General features: G+C 49.4%; 1 protein-coding gene across 6 annotated transcripts in view; it reads right to left on the bottom strand.

The window, feature by feature from the left end:
- Nucleotides 1–239: 239 nt before the first annotated feature.
- Nucleotides 240–22,162, bottom strand: part of LOC142586054 (UDP-galactose translocator-like) — a 116,787-nt gene continuing 94,864 nt past the window's right edge. For all 6 annotated transcript variants that reach the window (XM_075697314.1, XM_075697310.1, XM_075697311.1 and 3 more), the window contains one exon: nt 240–1,245. In XM_075697314.1, coding sequence (XP_075553429.1) covers nt 598–1,245 — 648 coding nt within the window. In that variant the 3' untranslated portion in view covers nt 240–597. The remainder of the gene's footprint in view (nt 1,246–22,162) is intronic.

The raw sequence follows: 22,162 nt of genomic DNA, 5'->3' as shown, positions 1-22,162 counted from the left end.
GGCAAAATTTAAGAAGTTTGCAAGGCAACTCTATTGTAAACTTGCAGGGGCCCTTAGAATTGAGTTACATGAGAAGTGTTCCTATGTGCCATAGTATCTTGTGATATCAAGAGCCAGTATTGCGCCAGATACAAATATTCTCCTTTAGTATCCTGTATGTGTATTGCAAATACTTTTTGCTTCAGTATTTACTATCTGTATCACACCTGATGCTTTCTGGTTCATAAATGGAACAGAAAGAAGCTTTTTCACAACATAGCTTTATTAAATTGTAATCGAAGGGAATTAGAAAATGAGAAATCGTTTTCATACATAGCCTACTTTACACGTACACAACAACTGGACCAATGCGAACAGTCAATGCATCGAGCAAACCACAGTGCACAAGGTAGCTGAAGCTTTTGCTTACAAGCCATGCTCATGTCGAGCCATCACTGACAGGAGTGTGCATAATCTTGCCTTGATTGCCTGCTAGCGTAGTGCGAGCCAGAAGATGTCCTGATACAAGTGCTACTGTGGCATGCTGCACTGAAGGAATGCATCACTATCCAAGCATGCCTACAGCATGTGCACTGTTGTTTGTACTATGCATTGTACTTAAACTTTGCGTGATGGAATGTGCAACTGTACCATGCTTGCATTGGGTCGGCTGTAGAGAAAGATGGAGCCCATGACAAGCGCTGCACCAGCCACAAACTGCCAGCTGAGGTGGAATTCAAAGGCATACACTGATACCACACATGAAAGCACAATAGCAAGCGAAGTGGCAAAGCCCTTGAGGATGTTGTCAGCGTACTTAACAACAACTGCAACCAGCAGCCCACCAAGGGCTTGCAGAAGTATGACGATCCAGATTAGCATGTTGTACCCATAGAAGAATCCCTTCTCATGAACTTCTGCATAATCATTGGCAAGTGTCGTGAGCAAGCCAAAGGGGACAGCAAAAGTGCTCAGTTGGACGTTGCGCATCCACACAGAAACGTCACTGCCCTTCAGGATCTTCTCAAAGTAGACACCTGCAAATCCGGATAAGCAGCAAGCTGCCAGGATGGCCAGGAAACCAACTAGGGGCCTCTGCACATGGCCCTCCACGATTGCGGGATGCACACCCATCTGTGCCAGCTGAACGAGTGCTACTCCCACAAACAACACCAGAAGCGCCACCCATTGCACAGCTGCAAGCTTCTTGTTGAGCAGTGCCAGTGAGAAAAGGGCGGTAGTGAGGATCTTCAGTTGATAGGTCACCTGCACAAGGAATCATTGCCACCGAAATTTTTCTCACAGTCACTTAAAAGCACACCACTGCAATTGTAATCCAAATGGAAAAAGAAGGAATGAGCCTGAAGTGTTACTCTACGGTTTACCTTCAGTGCATTGCAGGCTACAAGGGCAAGTAAAGATGCAGTACAAAGCATGAAAGCAACTTCAGTATTACTTTTTTCCCTAAAACAATGATGGCTATGATCTAACTTTCTAAAACTAATTTGACTGCACACTGCTATAGGCAACCTGCAGCTCATGCGTGGCACCCGATGGCCCCCTGAACAATGCCACCAGGGCTACGAATTTGTTTGTGGCATGTGAAATGATTGACACAGTGGAGAAGTGAGGCTAGGAACACAGCACGATCACAGTCTTTTGTCAAGGTCAACATTATCAGCAGTAGCTTATTTTTATGTCCACTGCCAGGACAAAGACCTCTCCGTGCAATCTCCAATTACCTCTGATTTACACTAGTTGATTTCACTTGCGCCTGCAAATTTCTGAATTTCACATCACTCCACCTAGTTTTCTGCCACCCTCGACTACACTTCCCTTCCCTTGGAATCCATTCTGTAACTGTAATGGTCCACTGGTTATTCACACTACACACTACATGGCCTGCCCAGCTCCATTATTTCTTTTAATGTCAACTACAATATCAGGTATCCCCATTTTCTCTCTGATCCACAATGGTCTCTTCCTGTCTCTTCCTAACATTTTTCGTTCCATTGCTCTTTGCGTGGTCCTTAACTTGTTCTTGAGCTTCTTTGTTAGCCTCCACGTTTCTGCCCCATATGTTAGCACCAGTAGAATGCAATGATCATACTCATGGTGGTAAGCTCCCAGTCAGGATTTGGTAATGCCTGCGTATGCACTCCAACCCATTTTTATATTTCTGTAGATTTCCTTCGAAGGATTAGGGTCCCCTGTGAGTAATTGATCTAGATAAACATACTCCTGTACAGAATCTAGAGGGCGACTGGCGAACCTGAATTCTTGTTCCCTTGCCAGGCTAAGAGAGACGTGTTTCGGCAATCGTGGACACCTGGTTTCTCTTCTCCTTCGACTACGGCACGTCCCGCCGCGCCCACTCGCCTGCGACACTTCAGATCACCGCGTTCTCCGCAAACTGACACCAACCTTGTATGCCGCGAGTTTATTTTTTGCTGCTCCCCGCGCCCCTACAGCTCTGATGCAGTTCCAACACGGCTGCCCCTGCCGGGGCCATAGCTGCCGTGTTTTCTATACCATAAACTAAGAGCGCCAAGCAACCAGCTCTTCCGCGGCCCATGTTCTAAACAGGCGTGCAAAGGGCCTTCGGCCATTTCACCGCTCTATTTCGATGGAGCATTTCTCTACTGCAATATCATTTTCCAACGAGCAGGAGACGCAAGCGGCGACGGAGAATGCCGCCGCGCGTTTTTCGGCAACAATGAAAATGCCCGAGGTGGTTACGGCGGGACTGGCTGCCAATCCCATCATCGCCAATTTTCCCTCCCAACAATGAGAGGTGGACACTCTGACCGGGGAAAGGATGGAGGAATATGCTGCTCTGAACATTTACCACGACAAAACTGACGACGACGCAGGTTGCTGCTGGAGGACAGTCATACATAAGCGACGCGTCCGTCAAACGCACGCTAAGATGCAACCCTCCGAGAACATCTTAGGCATTTCAGCTTACCGTACGCAAGCGCAGTCGGAACCAGAACCTGCCTCGACTTCCTTTGCGCGATGAAAAGATAATTCTGCAGCCACACGGAGGACTTTGTCCCGATAAGTGGACGCGCCCAGAACTCGCCAGTGCTCTATGGAGTGCAGCCGGCTTGACTACCGAGGGTCGTCAGGACATCATATTCAGACCGCGACCTCAGCAGAACTTGGCAATCATCAGCACACCCCAGTCACACGTCGCTGACGCATTGTACAAGGTGAGGGAGCTGAACCTTGGTCAGCAGGTCTATCCCATCACAACATATTTTGTGGCCCCAGACAACTCATGCAAGGGAATTGTTCCTGGTCTCTTGCCGGGTACACCGTCTTCCAAGCTAGTGGATGAGCTTTTGGCTCCTGGAACTCAAATACTTCAAGCACGAATGATGGGTCAAACCAATGTTGCACTGGTAACATTTGAAGGACTCAAAGTGCCTCGCTACGTGCATTTCTATGGTGCAGAACTCTGCTGCTACCCCCATCGCCCCCACCAACTGGTTTGCAAGATATGTCACAAGCTCGGCCATTGGGCTGTTTACTGTCCTGTGCCGCAGGTGGTCATTTGCACGACGTGCAGGACTGACAACCCCACACCGTCACATCCGTGCACCCCACACTGCAGGTTCCGTGACGGGACCCACCCTACAATGGATCCAAACTGCCCGCGGCGTGCTAGGCAGACACTGAACAAGGCTTGGGTGTGGAAAGCTGTCGAGAAAGAGCAGCGTGAACTCCAACCCTTCAGCGACCTGACCACAACCACAGATACGGCAGATACCTGAACGTCATGCGCCCCAATGAAAGAGACCGGACAAGTTCGGTCGGAGACCTGTTCGAGATCCCGTCGCAAGTTTCCGACCACCTCCAAGACTAGGTCCCGATCCCGCGAGGCATCGGTGCGCCTCTCGGAGAAGCGGCCTCCTTCCCCATCTTCCCAACAATCCTACAAGAAGGCCCTGCAGACCAACGCCCCAGCCAAGGTGACCCTGGCTTTTACGGGGGTGCCGCGGACCCTGGAGAAGAAAACAGCAACGGAGGCGCCCCGGGAGGTAGGTTGGACGAAGAGTCCCCCACAGCTCGCTCTACCGCATAAATATCTCCCTACCCCTTCCCCTATTACTAATTCGATATTGCCGCTAGCATTGCGAGAAGAAAAAGACGACCGACATATCCGAACTGCGTAGCCGCCACACCGCGAGTGTCAAGCAAAGCACCGCAAGGCAACGCTCGGCCGGTGCTGACAGGCCGGCGGCTCGTGCGCGAGAATCGGACGATTGGCACGCGACAGGAGGCGACAAAGAGGAGAACGACGTTCGAAGGAGCGAAGCTCGAGGGACGTTTTTTGTTGTTCTTGAGTGCTCAGTCGGTTTTTGTTGATGGGCACAGGTTCGCCCAGCATAAATCAGTTTTCGTAGAAACAGCTGTTGTAACTGTTGGTCACATATCTGGTGGAGGTGCGGGGGATGATTCCAAGCTGCACACGTGCCAGGGAAGGTAGCCTGGATCCCCGGAAGTTTGGAGCCAACAGAATTAACGCCTGTCCACCAACGCACGAGTCGCCGCATACGAGGTGAGGCCCCCGAGTTTGGTCCTCTCGCCGATTCACTAAGGGCAGCAGCGGCAGCCAGCCGAGGTACCAGTGTGATGGCTACTCAAGTAACTCCTTCTCATGTCGTCGTTGACTCACCCCGGACGCCAGAATCCTACCACGGAGACACATTCGAGGATGCTGAGGACTGGCTCGAAAATTTCGAGCGTGTCGCCAGGTGTAACGGATGGGACGAGACAAAGAAACTCCGGTATGTGTACTTCGCGCTGGAGGAATCTGCACGCACGTGGTTTCAAAACCACGAAGCGTCGTTATCATCGCAGAACGACTTCCGACGAGAGCTACTAGCTACGTACCCAAGCACGGACCGCAGAGGTAGGGCAGAAGCCGCTCTTCAGGCGAGGAACCAGCGGAACAATGAAAGTGTGACCATGTACATTGAAGACATGACCCACCTCTTCCGCCGAGCTGACCCAAACATGGCTGAGGACAAGAAATTGCGGCACCTAATGCGCGGTGTGAAACAAACTCTTTGCCGGCCTGGTTCGTAATCCGCCCCGCTCTGTAGCCGAATTTCGATCAGAGGCGATGACGATGGAGAAGACGCTGCAGCAGCATGCGCGGCAGTAGAACAGAGATGTATGCGTCGCATCATTTGACGTTGGGTCAGGAGCCCTCCCCAACAACATGGACATCCTACGCGAAATGGTGAGGTCCGTCGTAAGGGAAGAGCTGCAGAAACTGCAGCTGGCCCAAAGCCCTCTTACGGTGTCCTCACTTGCTGATGTCATATGCGAAGAAGTCCGGCAAGTAATTTGTGAGCCAGAGCCTCAGGTACGGCCCCACGCACAGCCAGAGCGTCAGCCGTGGATATCGTACGCCCAAGCTTTACGTCAGGACCTAGGACGCGCCGACTTTGGACGAATGGCCACAATACCCCGGGTACTTCCTCGCAATGTGCAGCCCATGCGAGAAGGAAGCCCACGTAAAAGCGATGTATGGCGCACTGCAAACCGGCGTCCCCTCTGCTACCACTGTGGAGAAGCTGGTCACCTATACCGGGAATGCCAGTATCACCGAGTAGGACTGCGTGGCTTCTCTGTGAATGCGCCTTGCCCTCGAAACGGTGAGCGCCCTTATGAGATTGAGGCAGTTTTATCTACGCGCCAAACTGTTCGGAACCCCCAGCAACATGAACCTCGATCAGCAGAGCCTATGCGTTATAGGTGGACCAGTCCGCGTCCCGCTTCCGTTTCACCGAGGTATCGCTCCCAAAGTTCTCGACTGGAAAACTAGAGCCAGCGACCTGTGGAGGCAAGGCCGCTGACACCCGGAACACTGAAGGCCCTCCATCGCCAATCCGACAAGACGACGGCAGTGACGAAACGACGGGCAAGTGCAGTGATGACACCGTTACTTCCGAGTTGCGCGTCATCATCGACGACTTCGAAGTGACTGCGTTGATAGACACTGGTGTGGACTATTCAGTTATTAGCAGTGTACTCGTCAGAAAATTGAAAAAGGTATTGACCCATTGGACCGGATCTCCAATAAGTACAGCGGGGGGACACTTAGCCGACCCCGTAGGAATGTGCACAGCAAGAATCGCAATTAGAGGCTTTACATAAGTCAGCAGCTTTATTGTTCTCCCTGAGTGTTCCCGTAATCTGATACTGGGCATAGACTTTTTGCAAATGAATGGCGCAATTATCGACTTGCAAGAATCACGCGCGTGTTGTTTTCCACAGAAAGTGCTGTTACCATTTCTGATAGAGAAGAGCCACATATTTCCTCTCTCCGTATTGTGGATGAAGTGCCGGCACAGTGCAGTATGACTGTCGTTGTAAGGAGCGACATATTTCGTGACTATGAGGGACTTGCAGACAGAAATATCGGGCTGCTACTGGAAAAGCAAATATGCGTGGCAAGAGGCCTAGTTCACCTGCGTAACGGATATGCGGACGTCATTTTGACGAACTTTGGCAATGAGGGACAACAAGTGGCGAAGGGAACAGCCATAGCGTCTCTTCATGACTATGCACAATTCGCGGATGTGTCAACCCTCGATGCAGCATCACCAGCTTCTGCCAACTTAGACAGTGTCCTTACCTCTATCGACATTGACCGAGAGCTGTCATCACTACAAAGAGATGAGATTGTGAACGTGGTCACAGAGTTTGCAGAATGCTTTTCGACTTCATCGAAAGTCCGTCGTACTCCCATCGCAAAACACCGCATTGTGGTCGAAGAACCTGCAAGACCAGTTGGCCAACACCCGTACCGAGTAGCTCCAAGGAAAGAGAAGCGATAAAAAGTCAAGTACAGGAAATGCTCAAGGACGATGTAATACAGCCATCCAATAATCCGTGGGCATCTCCGGTAGTCCTAGTCAAAAAGAAGGATAACACTATACGATTTTGTGTTGACTACAGGAAACTCAACCTCGTCATGAAGCGGGATGCTTATCCACTCCCCCGCATCGACGACACTTCGGACAAACTACGCAATGCTTACTTCTTCTCTCCTCTGGATCTCAAAAGCGGATGCTGGCAGATAGAAGTGGACGAGCGAGATCGCGAAAAAACGGCATTTGTGACACCGGATGGTTTATACGAGTTTAAGGTGCTTCCATTTTGTCTGTGTTCTGCACCAGCCACATTCCAACGGATGATGGACACTGTTCTCTCCGGACTGAAAAGGCAGTCGTGCCTCGTCTACCTGATGATGTGGTGGTCTTCTCCACTACATTCGAGCAGCACGTGCAGCGACTGAGAGCAGTTCTGGATGCTATTCGCACAGCGGGATTGACCATAAAACCCGAAAAATGCCACTTCGGCTTTCGCGAGCTCCGCTTTCTCGGACACATTGTCAGTGCTGAAGGCGTCCGCCCCGATCCTGAAGAGATCACTGCAGTAGAAATGTTTCCGAAGCCAAGAGACAAAAAAGCTATTAGACGTTTCCTGGGACTGTGTGCCTACTACAGGCGTTTCGTAGAAAATTTTTATCAAATTGCCAAACCTCTCACGCGACTGACAAAAGAAGATGTCCCTTTTGTGTGGGAGAAAGAACAAGAAGACGCCTTCTCTAAACTACGACGGCACTTGCAGAGTCCTCCTATACTTCCCCATTTTGATGAAAATGCCGAAACGGACATCCACACCGACGCGAGTAACGTTGGTCTCGGTGCCACACTTATTCAGTGGCAGAATGGAGAAGAAAAAGTCATTGCGTACGCAAGCCGTACCTTATCGAAAACCGAGACAAATTACTCAGCTACAGAAAAGGAATGCCTGGCGGTTATATGGGCCATCAGTAAGTTCTGGCCTTACCTATATGGCAGATCGTTTCGAGCGATCAGCGATGATCACTCATTGTGCTGGCTGGCGAACCTCAAGGACCCTTTTGGAAGGCTCGCTAGATGGAGTTTGCATCTACAGGAGTATGACATCACGGTCGTTTACAAGTCCGGTATCAAGCACAATGATGCTGATTGCTTATCACGCGCACCAATCGAGGCAACGTCACCTAATACGAGCAAGATTTCCCATTTCTTGGGGCTGTGAATACGACGGAAATGGCTCATCATCAGCGTACTGATCGGGAATTACTCCTGCTCATCGAGTACCTGGAGGGTCGACAAGTGAAAGTGCCTCGAATTTTCGTTCGCGGATTGTGTTCGTATGTCCTTCGGAACAACGTCCTCTACAAATGAAACTTCGAGCACAGTGGTGAGACGTTTCTACTTCTCGTACCATCATCGCTGCGAGCTGAAATCTTAGAAGCTTGCCATGATGACCCTGCAGCTGGCCACTTAGGCGTTAGTAGGACTCTGGCGAGAATCCGCCAGAAATATTACTGGCCGAAGTTGATGAATTCAGTGCAGCACTATGTCAAATCGCGCCGAGATTGTCAAAGACGCAAAACACCGCCACTCAAACCAGCAGGTTTTCTGCAACCGATACAGCCACCAACAGCGCCATTTGAACAAATAGGTGTGGATTTACTTGGACCATTTCCCGTTTCAGCCTCAGGAAAGCGGTGGATTGTGGTAGCAACCGATTATCTGACCCGGTATGCTGAGACCTCTTTTCTTACAAAAGGAACCGCCATTGAAGTGGCTCAGTTTTTTGTCACACACATAGTATTACGACATGGCACACCTAAGATACTTATAACAGACAAAGGAACAGCTTTTGTAGCCCGTTTGATGCAGTCTGTTATGAAACTAACACATACTGCTCATAGAAAAACCACAGCGTACCATCCACAAACAAACGGCCTTACTGAACGGCTCAATAGAACGCTCGCTGACATGATCTCAATGTACGTGGACGTCGAGCATCGGACATGGGACAGAATTCTACCATATGCCACCTTTGCGTATAATACTGCAGTACAAGAAATGACACATTTCACGCCATTTGAACTTGTTTACGGTCGGACAGTAACAACGACACTAGACGCGATGTTACCTGTAGACAACAGCACCGAAGACGACCCTGACGTTAGCGAGTACATAGAAAGGGCAGAAGAAGCACGGCAGTTGGCAAGGCACCGTATCATACAACAGCAATACGTCGACGCAAACCGGTACAACCTAGGGCGAAGAGAGGTACAGTACAACCCCGGAGACAAAGTGAGAGTATGGACGCCTATACGTACGCCCGGTCTTTCGGAGAAGTTACTGCACCATTACTTTGGCCCCTACAAAGTACTTCGCCGGTTAAGTCCCTTAAACTACGAGGTAACTCCTGAAGGCCAAGTCTGCTCCACACGACGCACGACTTGCCCAGAGCTCGTACACGTAGTACGAATGAAGCCATACTATGAAAGGCATTGATTAACAGAAGTTGCACATACGATCAAGCCTAGCACCGGCCATCCTCTGACCACTGTCCTTCTAAAGCAGTTGGTTTCTCTAGGCCTTTCCTACGCATCGGGACGATGCTTATTCGGAGGGGGCTAATGCCGCCAGTATTGCGAGAAGAAAGAGATGACTGACATATCCCAACTGCGTAGCCGCCACACCGCGAGCGTCAAGCAAAGCACCGCAAGGCAACGCTCGGCCGGTGCTGACAGGCCGGCGGCTCGTGCGCGAGAATCGGACGATTGGCACGCGACAGGAGGCGACAAAAAGGAGAACGACGTTCGAAGGAGCGAAGCTCGAGGGACGTTTTTTGTTGTTGTTGAGTGCTCAGTCGGTTTTTGTTGACGGGCACAGGTTCGCCTAGCATAAATCAGTTTTCGTAGAAACGGCTGTTGTAACTGTTGGTTACAATATCAACTCTCGATCCTTTTATAGAAATAGCCTGCCTACGTCGTAACGTGGAGGTGCGTTGCGGGTGCCTGCAAAAACAAATGGATGCACTGGTGGCAGACATGAGCACTAGTATGCAGGCGGCTCTGGACAGGATAGAACGCCAAATGGAGGACCTACGAATAGGGATTACGGAGCAAGTGAAATCATATATAGAGTGCACTTTCGCACGCATGCAAGTTCCTGAGCTTAGCGGTTACAACAAAAGAGGGCTTTCCGACCAAGGCTCTCGGCCGCAACCTTCAAATGCGGGCACCCGTTGCACGCATCCCTATGCACGACCTCCTGCTTCCTCTAACAATGATGATGGCACCGCATAACGCGGAGCAACTAGTGGTGTGGCAGTGGAACTGTAGGGGATTCCGCCAAAAACGAGGTTCTCTACAGCAGTATATTGCCACATCCATGAACCCTCACGATGTCATCACCTTACAGGAACTCAATTGCACCCCTTCTTTACCTGGCTACAGCATGCTCTCGGGTGTCTCTCCTCTTGTTGGAGCCATAGTTTCGAAACATGTTACATGTCGCATGCATACGACTAGCATTGACATTCCTCACCAAATATTGGAAATAATTATGTAAGGTAAACGCAGCGAGAGACTCTTTATACCCAATGTATATAGTTCCCCCATTCACGTACGCACTGTTTTCAATGCCTACTAACAAAATTTGGTAGTTTTGAACGGGTTTGTGTGGCGGCCGGCGACTTTAACGCTCCGCATACTGCATGGGGTTACGTTAAATCGCAGGCTAAAGGAACCCGCTTATGGAATGTCATCTGTAACAAGAGATACACACTGCTTAGTGACCCAGAGCACGCCACTCTGATAGGCAACAGCGTATCTCGTCACACCTGCCCTGAGCTCACCTTCGTGCGCAACGACTAGGCCAGTGTTGCACACGGGCCTTTAGAGGAGCACCTTGGTAGTGACCACTACATTGTGGCGACCACTTTGTCATTACGGGGTGCACGCAGGCTCGAGCGAAGTGTGTGTATAACAAATTTGGTGAAATTCAGGGAACATCGCCAGGACCCACCTGAGGGTCAGGGGTACGAACGCTGGCTTGACTCTCTCACACAAGATCTAGAGGCCACCCCGTACACACTGCGTACCACAACCGACACAACAGACATAGACCCCCGTTTACTTCATCTTTGGAACGCTTGCAGAGTGTTGACACGACGATGGAAACGACAACGCCTCAACCGCAAACTTAGGGAAACGTATAGATCAAATTACATGGGAATCCCAGGAGTGTGCAGAGACCCTTACAAAGAATAACTGGTGAGGATTTTGCGACCACCCCTCAGGCACATTGAGCACAGCAAAAACGTGGTCAATTCTTTGATCACTCACAGACCCCACCACAACAAAGGGAAAAACATTTCAGCAGCTGCACATCCTAATGCAAGAGTACAGGGACGATGTCTTGACACTCCTCAGGGAGCTAGAGAAGCATTTTATGCTCACAGGCCCACTGCCGCAGTACCCTGACAATCCTCGTGTAGGCGAGGCGAACGAATTGCTCAATGCAGACATCACATCTGACGAGGTGCGGGTGGTCTTACAAGACCTACACCGCAACACGGCACCGGGAGCCGACCACATCCGATTTGCCACTCTTCGTAACCTCAGTGACGCAGATATTAACCACCTCACCCATATCTTCAATGATTGCTGGCGCAAGGGCACGCTTCCCCAAGCATGGTGACACGCCGACGTCACACTGATCCCTAAACTGGGCAAGCCTGTAAAGGTTGAAAACGTACGGCCTATCTCCCAAACATCCCGCATTGGTAAGCTCTTGGAGCATGTACTCTTGCAGCGTCTGCAGCCCTTCCTCGAAGGAAAATCATTCTTTTGTCATTCTCAATTCGGATATCAAGCTCATCTGTCTGCCAAAGATGTGCTTTTACAATTGCGGGAGGAAGTCATAGGACCTCCGTCATGCGCCCAAACGAGAGAACTCTTCGCCTTTGACCTAAAAGGGGCATTTGATAAGTTGAACATGACCTCATACTTCGCAATGTTGCACATTCGCACTGTGGAATTCGTATGTACAACTATATCCGCACATTTCTTCGAGGAATGGGACCGCATCGATCCGGTACGATTCGGCTTGTAGGACGTGTGACACCCCAGGGCTCTGTTCTTTCCCCTACTCTATTCAATATTGCGCTCGCAGGGCTCCCCTGGCTACTCGACTAGATCCCTGATGTCGCCCACGCTATTTATGCGGACAACATTACTAGCACACCAAATTCTCGAACAGATACCGCAAAATGCACGAACCACACCTCCCCACATCCACTTACTCTGGGCCCCTGATCATACCTCGCTGCTGGGTAACGATGTCCGCATCTTCCCTGAGGCGTTACGAAAACTACATGAGGGAAAAACTGAGAATAAGGAATAAGAACGAATAAGAACGAACGTGCACATGTTGCCCGAGAAATTTCCCTCCGGGCGGCTCGGCATGGTGAGGCGACTAGTTCAGGGTGGGGGGATCCCTTGCTTTGTTACAAAGACATCCCACATCATTATACACGCATTCGTCGCATGCACGCTGCACTGCCGCCGTCCTTCTCGTGAGAGGAAGCAGTGGCATTACGCCAGTTACAGACCGCAACTTTTCCAAATCTTGTCTCTCTCAATAAATTCTACCCAGACTATTATGCAGATCGTTGTCCGGGATGTGGCAGCTCGCCCACAATCTTCCACATCACGACTGGGTGCACTGCAAACCTCTTTCCTCCCTTGCCAGCTCTCCTTTACCCCCATGCGCAACAAAGAGCTGTGGGATGATGCCCCCCACGACGGACCTCCCGAGGTCCTCCGAGCTGTGATACAACGGACTCGAAACATAGCTGGAATCACCTTAGGGACCCTCGACTGAGGGTTCCTCCCACACTGCTCTCTCGGTTCAAATATTAATAATAAAGATGTTTTACTCTCTCTTGCCAGGCTATTGAACATTGAACATTATCTTTGTCTTCTGCATATTGTTACAAGCACGGGGAAAAGGGGTTTATTTAGGCATGCGAGAGCAGGAACAGCAGGCTACGAACAGCAGGAATGGCCGCTGCACAGTCTTCGTTCTCCTCTTATCTTCTTGATCCCCGCGTCCCTTTTACGTGCTTGGACGCAACATACCTCTCCTCACAGACAAAGCCCACTGGGCGAGTCAAATAGCTTGTCGTGGCGTGCATGATTTCAACCTTGCGACATGCGCGACTTGTGTCCTAGCAGAACGTATACCAGTGTTCATGAGGCGGGCGAGAGTATAGTTCACTTCGCTGACTTTGTTGATGACAACATACGGTCCATCGTAGTTTGCCAGCAGCTTTTGGGACAAACCGCGCTTCCTTGTGGGAGTCCAAAGCCAAACAAGATCACCAGGGTGATATGTAACAGGCCGATGTCGTGCGTCATAGCGGGCTTTGGAGTTTTCTTGCAATGCCAAAGTCCGCAGACGCGCAAGTCTTCGAGCCTCTGCAGCGAGGCATAGCGTATCGGCAACCGTAGGATTGTCGTGGTGGTAAAAAGGGAGGACAGTGTCGAGCGTATACCGGGGCGGCCAAGCATATAGAAGGAAGAAGGGGCTGTAGCCGGTTGTCTCGTGTTTGGCGGTGTTGTAGGCGTAAGTAATAAATGATAGAACTTCATCCCAATTATTATGGTCGGACACAACAATATTAATCTTCAACCCCACTGATACACTTTCTTGCTTAAGGTCCTCACTCATTTGTTGTAATCCGTCCAGTATTGCTGAACAGGACACTGTCACCTGCAAACCAAAGGTTGCCGAGATGTTCACCTTTGATCCTCCCTCCTAAGTATTGTCACACTATAAACCCTTTAGTGATGAGTGTCGCTTACAGGCAACATACAGTGTTCCAGGTTGCACTGCTTTATATTTACTGAATATGTGCCAATAAGCCCCGCAACAAGTACCACTAAACACACGAAGAAATTTTTTTTCTTCCTAAGTTTCGGCGAGGCCATGGGGAGAGTGAAGGTGGCACAGACCGTCAGGTTACTCAGACGCATAGCCAACAGATACAGCAGGATGAAAGAGGGTAACATGATCAGGCTAGTTCAGGCCTTCGTAATTAGTCGAATAACATACATGGCACCCTACCTCAAGTGACAGGTAGCGGAGAAGACAGATGGAAAGCTTAATCAGAAAGGCTTACAAACAGGCCATAGGGCTACCGATCAACACAAGCAGGTTACTCTATCTGGGTCTACACAACACGCTGGGGGAATTGATAGAGGCACAGGACATTGTGCAGTATGAACGCCTTTCCATGAGCAGGGCGGGCAGATACATACTAGGGCAGTTAGGCATCAGGTATCATGCTCAACACGTCATCAAAGTCGACATACCGAGAAACTTCAGGGACAGGTTGGTGGTCCCTCCACTACCGAGGAAGATGCACCCGGACTACCACAGGGGTAAGAGGGAAAAGAGAGCGCAGGATGTACAGAAGTACGGCAACTGTGAAGATACAGTGTTCGTGGATGCAGCTAGGTATGCATGCAGGCGTGCCTTCGCGGCCGCGGTGGTAGATCACAAGAATGTTTGCAAGACTGTCACGCTATGCATGGTGCACATGGAGACGGTGGAGGAGGTGGTCATCACACTTGTTGTGGCCACCACCACAGCCAAAGTAGGGATAAGCGACTCCCAGACGGCAGTTTGCGACTATGCCAATGGCCGCATCTCCCCTGAGGCGTTACGAATACTACATGAGGGCAAAACTGAGAATAAGGAATTTTACATTGTATGGGCGCCTGCCCACACCACCTCGCTTGCTGGCAACAAGGCGGTGCAAGGGTCAGCTCGAAGGCTTACCACCATCACTACCACCGCCGCCGCCTCGACCACGGCGTTGGGCGAGGGGTGGGAGTAGGAGGATCGCCTGACGAGTCCCAGAGAAATCACACAACACTACAGACTGGCGAGGTGCAAGTTGCTGCCACTACACGAGAAAATGAACAAGAGACAGGTGGTCACTTGACAACAGCTGCAGACAAGAACATTTCTAAACTCTCCGATTGTGAATCTTTGTTACACTTCGTCAAGCCAATGTAAGTTTTGTGACGCCAGGGCAACCTTAGAACACATGTTACGGGAGTGCGAACAAAGTGGGGTTCCAAACAGGGATGCAGCCTTGAACTGAACGTGCTGGCAGACTGCGCTGCTCAGCTCTGCCCTCGAAGACAAACTATGGGCCGTACAGCGGGCCAAGGAAGCCACCAAAGCTCAAGGGCTTGTGGCCGACACCTAGGCGGTGATATTTGCCCAATCCCCAAATAACTTGCCGGACCTTTCAATAAAGTTATTCTTCTTCTTTTTCCCAAGTTTCTGGCTAAATGTTTTGGCTAACACTGAATGACAGGCAGCAGCTGTCATTTGTTGGTACAGAGCAGGAACACAGGACAAGGAAGAAGAAGCTTGGCACGCGACTTGCTTTGTTTTGAAAGCATGGTCAGAAGAGACAAATTGATGTAAGATCTCTGGCTGCAGTGGGGTCACACACGTGATGTAAGGCAAATGAAATGTGTACCTATGGTTCACAAATGATGAGAACTATCTGTACAAATTTAAAACGAAGCCATAAGTAGCTTGGGCTGAAGCCTACTTATTGCTGAAAGAGCTTCCTGCAAAATATCTTGTTTTTTGCTGATTATGCTCACTCTTGATGTGCTTTGCACATTTAGATAGAAAATAACATTTTTGGGGGGTATTTATATGTGCCATCATCAAAGGGCTAAATTCTTAGATTTCTTAAATTACTCTAAAAATGCTGTCATCTGAAAAAAAAAATGGCTGTGGCTTAGTTAAGGTTAAGCCCAGGATGCGAAGCATACTAGCCTTTATTTTAGTTGTTGAACCACTGTTTAGCCTGGTGAACTGCTGTTGCTTGGCTATATTTGGTTCGGCTAGACGAAGAAACAACTCATGCGTTACTCTGCTTCGCCTTCAAGAGTGGAACGCGACAGCGTTCCCGTCGACCCGCCAAGGGGTGTAAGACAATGGGCTACGGCGCAGCGACTACGCGCCCCGCATTGGACGCGGTGAGCGTCGAGCAACGCAGCGTTCGGCGCGGCAACGAAATGTGCGCCTGAGCAAGCGACGCACGCCTGAGCCTTAGAAACAGCTCGTTTCTAAGGCAACACCGCATTCACTAGAGGCGCTTTTGTACCGCTTTGAAGCATCGTACTCGTGGCTCAGTGGTAGCGTCTCCGTCTCACACTCCGGAGACCCTGGTTCGATTCCCACCCAGCCCATCTTGCAAGAGTTGAGCCAAAGCCACCTAGAAAATCAGTCTCTGTAGCACGCCGCAACCTTCGCTTCTCATTCCAACGAGCAGCTCTGTCTCCAGGGGGCATCTCACCTCGTGAGTGTCTAGCAGAGGCAAGCGCAGCTGCTTATATACCGCCGCGACGTCGCGAGTTGGAGCCCCGTTTCTCCTCTGTCGTGACGTCACGGTGTCACGTGGTATTGAAGGCGACACCGCCGCGCCTGAGGAGCTGGGTTGAGCTCTAGTAATATGCTTCGCATGAAATGGGTGCATGCTTATCAGATCAAGGCAGACTGAATATCATGGCAGTGGAAAACTCTCAGGAGTTAATTCATGATGACTATGTATGGTACTTAATGGCACAAGAACCAGTTCTGGTCAAAGAGCACCAAGGAAGTGATCATGAGTTGTCAATGTAGCAATGAATTCCAGAAGGTATATGTAATGTGGCTGTATAGAGGCCGAAGAACATTTGCTGTAAAGTGCGCAATATATATTGTTACGAAGAATTGCGAAGAAATGGTTTTATTTACAGGAGATGGACGATGATCGTAGCGTGATCATAGCGCAGCCTGGCCTCTCAAACTCCTCGTTCTTTTCGTCTTCTCTTCTCTCTTCTTGTCCGCGCCTTTCGTGTCCGTTACATTTCACCGCAAGCAGACGAAGCCTGTGGGGCGAGTCAGGATGGACAAGCAGGGTAGAAAGGCTTCAGGCGAGCAATATGAGTCAGCTGAGTTCTGCTTGATCGCCGACCATTGCACAGGAGGCGAGCTATGACGTAAGTGAGTTCGCTCAGGCGGTCCATAACTACATATAGGCCTGAATATTGTGACAAGAACTTTTGGCACAATCCACGCTTGCGTTGCGGTGTCCAAAGAAGGACCAAGTCACCTTTTCCCAACGATACTTGTACGTGGCGGTTGTCGTATCGCTCTTTTGAGCGACTTTGCGAGGCCAGAGTACGAAGATGAGCTATTCGACGGGCACCTTCGGCGAGACACAATGTCTTCGATACAGAATCGTCACTGTGCAGTACGAAGGGTAAGAAAGTGTCCAGAGGGCTTCGCGGTAACGTTGCATACAGGAGATGAAATGGGCTATAGTTCATGGTTTCGTGTTTCACCGTGTTGTATGCGTAAGTGATGAACGGAAGCACGTCATCCCAGTTCTTATGATTGGAGGAGACGTACATGATGATGATATGTAGTGTTTAATGGCGCAAGGGCCAGGCCTGGCCAAAGAGCGCCATGACAAGTGGTGATGTTGACGATGTATTATGGAGATGTGACTTGGCTGTAAAGTGGCCTAAAAATTGTCGCTGTAAAGTGCGTAAAATCTACGTGCTATAAAATTATGGCGATGACTAATGACGATTACTATGAACATTAAAATCCATCGTAGAAGAATGATGCAAAATCAAAAATATGTAGGATGTTAAAATTACTTGGAGCACTGCTGCCTCGCCAGAGCCCTTGAAAGACAAGCGCCTAGAGGCATGTGCTATACTAAAGAGATATCGCAGCGGCATCCTCTGAAGAGAGGACCCGCTACGAACATGTGGGGCTAAAAACATGCAGGACGACATCTTTCAGGAAATTTAGTACTGTGTTGGTGTCAAATAAAGGTTCTGGGCCGAGTAGCATTACGGGATGTAGGGGGATGTGCTGCCGGTATGCTAGTAAAAATTTTTCCTTCTTTCAGATTCGGCTGCCCGACACTCCAGGAGGACGTGGAGGACGGTCAGCCTCTCCCCGCATCTACCGCAGGTTGGAGGATCATTTTCAGTGAGTAAAAAGTTATGTGTGCCAAATGTGTGTCCTATTCTGAGGCGACAGAATAGGACATCTGTCCGGCGTGATTTTGTTACAGGAGGCCAGAAACCTAATTGTGGCTTTATTAAATGCAACTTATTACTTGTTTCCAGGTCCCACAATCGTTGCCAGTAGTTTCGCAGTTTCCTTCTTAAGAAGGGTTTCAGGTCTGTGACAGGGACTGCAGCAGTAGAATTAACAGTGTGTGAGGCAATTGATGTGGCCATCTGGTCCGCTAGAACGTTACCCTGGATGCCCCTATGGCCAGGCACCCAGCATATAACCACATCCTGGTTAGATACATATGCTTTGCATAAGACAGAATAGAGTTCAATTATTATAGGATTTTTGTGCTTACAGAACGACATCAAAGACTTCACAACACTAAGGGAGTCCGTATATATAACTGACTTTCTGAGTTTTGATTTCCTTATATGCTTCACGGTCGACAATATTGCGTAGGCCTCAGCCGTGAAGATACTAGTTTCCGGATGCAGTAAATCGGATTCCGAGAAGGATGGACCGACGGCTGCATATGACACCCCCTCGCGTGACTTCGATGCGTCTGTGTAAAACTCCGTGCAGGAGTGTTTGTATTGCAGTTCCTGGAAATGCATCTGGATTTCAGTCTCTGGAGCGTGTTTTGTAACCTGCATGAAAGATATGTCGCAGTGTATCATCTGCCACTCCCAAGGAGGTAAGAGCTTGGTTAGGTGCATTAAGCGATGCTCGATGAGTGGGACATGCATTTCATCGCTAAGCTCCTTCACACGCAGCGAGAAAGGCTGTCTTATGGAGGGACGATTGCTGAAAAGTGTAGCGCACGTCATATCAGTAACGGTATCAAAACATGGATGTTCAGGATTAGAGCGTACTTTAAGGAAATATGTATAGCTAATGTATGATCTCTGTAGGTGGAGAGACCATTCATTTGATTCTACATATAGACTTTGTATGGGACTCGTTCTGAAAGCGCCAGTGGCCAATCGGATTCCTAGATGGTGGACAGGATCTAGGATCTTTAGTGCGCTCGGGGCGGCAGAGTTATATACTACAGCACCATAATCCAATCGAGACCGAATTAGGCTCTTGTATAGGTTCATTAAGCACTTCCTATCACTACCCCATGTAGTCTGGGATAGGAGTTTCATTAGGTTCATTGTTTTTAGACATTTTTCTTTCAGATATTTAATGTGTGGAATGAAAGTGAGTCTGTAGTCAAGTATGATACCTAAGAATTTGTGCTGTTTGCTGATAGGTATTCGTTGTCCACACAGTTCTAAGGAAGGATCCGGAACCAGGCCTCTCTTTCTTGTAAAAAGAACACAAGAGCTTTTGTTAGGATTGATCTTAAATCCATTCTTGTCTGCCCACATTGAGACTTTGTTCAGGCCGTGCTGTACCTGTCCCTCGCACACTGCCAGGTTACAGGATTTGAAAGCTATTTGTATGTCGTCCACGTAGACAGAATAAAAGATTGCCGGTGGTAATGAAGCGCGAAGCGTGTTCATCTTCACGATGAAGAGTGTGCAGCTGAGCACGCCTCCTTGCGGTACACCAGTTTCTTGCGTAAAAGGACGCGAAAGTACATTTCCTACTTTTACCCGGAAGGTACGACTGGACAGATAGCTTTCTATTAGGTTAAGCATATTTCCATGGATACCCATTTCTAACAAGTCTCTTAGGATTCCGTAACGCCACGTCGTATCGTACGCCTTCTCCATATCGAGGAATATGGATAAGAAGAATTGTTTGTGTACAAATGCGTCCCGGATATTTGCTTCGACACGTACAAGATGGTCAGTTGTGGAGCGCCCTTCTCGGAAGCCGCACTGATAGGGATCAAGGATTTTGCTCAGTTCAAGGAAATGGATGAGTCGCCGATTAATCATTTTTTCAAACACCTTACAGATGAAACTTGTGAGGGCTATCGGGCGGTAACTTGCCACTGAGGAAGGGTCCTTGCCTTGTTTCAAAACAGGGACCACAATGGCTTCCTTCCATGCGGTTGGAAGGTACCCTGCATCCCAAATGGTGTTGAAAAGTGTGAGTAGTGTAACCTGCGTGTCATTATGTAAGTTTTTGAGCATTTCATACATGATTCTATCAGATCCAGGTGCGGAGCTGTTGCATACGCTCAAGGCAGCTCTTAATTCAGCAATACAAAAAGGACAGTTGTAATGCTCATTCTCTCGACCTTTTCTTCTTAATGGCTTACGTTCTTCTGTTTCTTTGTATTTGAGAAAGGAATGTGTATAATTTGTTGGACTTGACACGCTCTCAAAATATTCCCCAAGTGAGTCTGCCTGGTCTTGCAGTGTATCGCCCTGTGTGTTCACCAGGGGGAGTGAATGTGTTTGCCGCCCTCTAATCCTATTAACTCTGTTCCAGGCTTTGGCCTCATCCCTAAACGAGTTAATACTCGATAAAAACCTGTGCCAGGTCTCTCTTCTGGCCTGTCGGCGGGTTCTCCTACCTTGGGATTTTATTTTTTTAAAGTTGACAAGATTCTCAGCGGTGGGAGAAGCTCGCAGCAACCCCCACGCCTTGTTCTGATTCTTACGGGCGGTCCGACATTCGCTGTTCCACCACGGTACACGTCGTTTGCATGCCAGACTACTCGCTTCGGATATGCATTTTGATGCGGCATCCATCATGAATGATGTAAGATACTCTACAGCAGCATCAATTTCTAGAGAAGACATGTCGGCCCATGAGATGTTAGTGAGAGTTCGAAATTTCTCCCAGTCGGCTGTGTCTATCTTCCACCTAGGAGCTTGTGGAGGACATTCGTTTTCTTTAGATGTTCTTATCAGTATCGGGAAGTGGTCGCTCCCGTAAGGATTGTTCATAACTTCCCATTCGAGTTCAGGCAGTATACACGTGGAAACTAGGCTGAGGTCAATTGATGAAAATGTTCTGTTGGCGAGAGAATAATATGTGGGTGCCTTCTTATTCAGCAGGCATGCACCAGAAGAGAAGAGGAACTGTTCAACAAGACGACCTCGCGCATCTATAAGAGAGTCGCCCCACAGGGAGCTGTGCGCATTGAAGTCGCCAAGAACAACATAGGGTTCTGGCAGTTCATCTATAAAGGACTGAAATTCATGTTTAGTTAATTTGTAATGTGGGCGTATATAAAGCGAGCAAATAGTGATGAGTTTGTTTAGCAGAACAACTCGCACCGCCACTGCTTCAAGGGGCGTTCGAAGCTGTAAAGGTTGACATGCTATACTTTTATCTGTGAGAATCGCAACACCACCCGATGATGCGATGGCATCATCGCGATCTTTACGAAACGTAACATACGTACGGAGAAAGTTTGCGTGTCTGGATTTTAAATGTGTTTCCTGTAAACACAGCACTTTTGGATTATGTTTGTGGATGAGTTCTTGCAAATCATCAAGGTTTGTAAGGAGACCTCTAATGTTCCATTGAATGATTTGTGTATCCATACTTAAAATAAATTGGTGCTGTGTTTACGGAAACGGACGGGATGCCTTAGATTACAGAACCCTTTCGAGGCCCTGTAATAGGGGTTTTGTTCTTTCTGGAGCGTTCGAGGGAGCCTCGCCGCTCCTTAGGCGCTTGGTGCGCCTTGAGGATGGGTGTAGTGTCCATTGCCTCTTGTGAGGCGCCGGACACGTGCTCTTGCGAGCGGGAAGATTTCAGAGGGAGTCCCGCCTTGGAGGGCAAGACCCCTGCGCCCACCAGCCCGGAGGTCGATGGGGCTCCCAGAGGGACTTGGCTACGCCGGCCGTTGCCAGCGCATGAAGGAACCTCGGAAGTTGAGGCAGCCTCGGCTGCGCCCTCCTTCGGGGTCGATGGTTCCTTCTCCTCGGTTGACGGAGCAGCGCTAGCTGCAACCGTCGCGGGGGCAGATGGCGTGACTGCCGACTCACTGCTTGTGGGTCGGACAGCCGCCGGAGGCCGTTGTGACGCTGCCCCCTGACGCGCCACTTCGGCAAAGCTTTTCTTTGGCAGGTATGCAACCCGCCTGCGTGCCTCCTTAAATGAGATATTTTCTTTCACTTTGATCGTTACGATTTCTTTTTCTTTGTTCCAGGATGGGCACGACCGTGAGTACGCGGCGTGATCCCCATCACAGTTTACACAGTGTAGAGAGTTCTTACATTCTTCAGTTGCGTGTTCAAGGGCACTGCATTTGGCGCATGTTTGGCGGCCTCGGCAGC

This window comes from Dermacentor variabilis, chromosome 6, assembly GCF_050947875.1.
Source record: "Dermacentor variabilis isolate Ectoservices chromosome 6, ASM5094787v1, whole genome shotgun sequence".
Taxonomy (NCBI): Eukaryota; Metazoa; Arthropoda; class Arachnida; order Ixodida; family Ixodidae; genus Dermacentor; species Dermacentor variabilis.
Note: the sequence above shows the minus strand (reverse complement) of the source record. Positions and strands in the feature narration are given on the sequence as shown.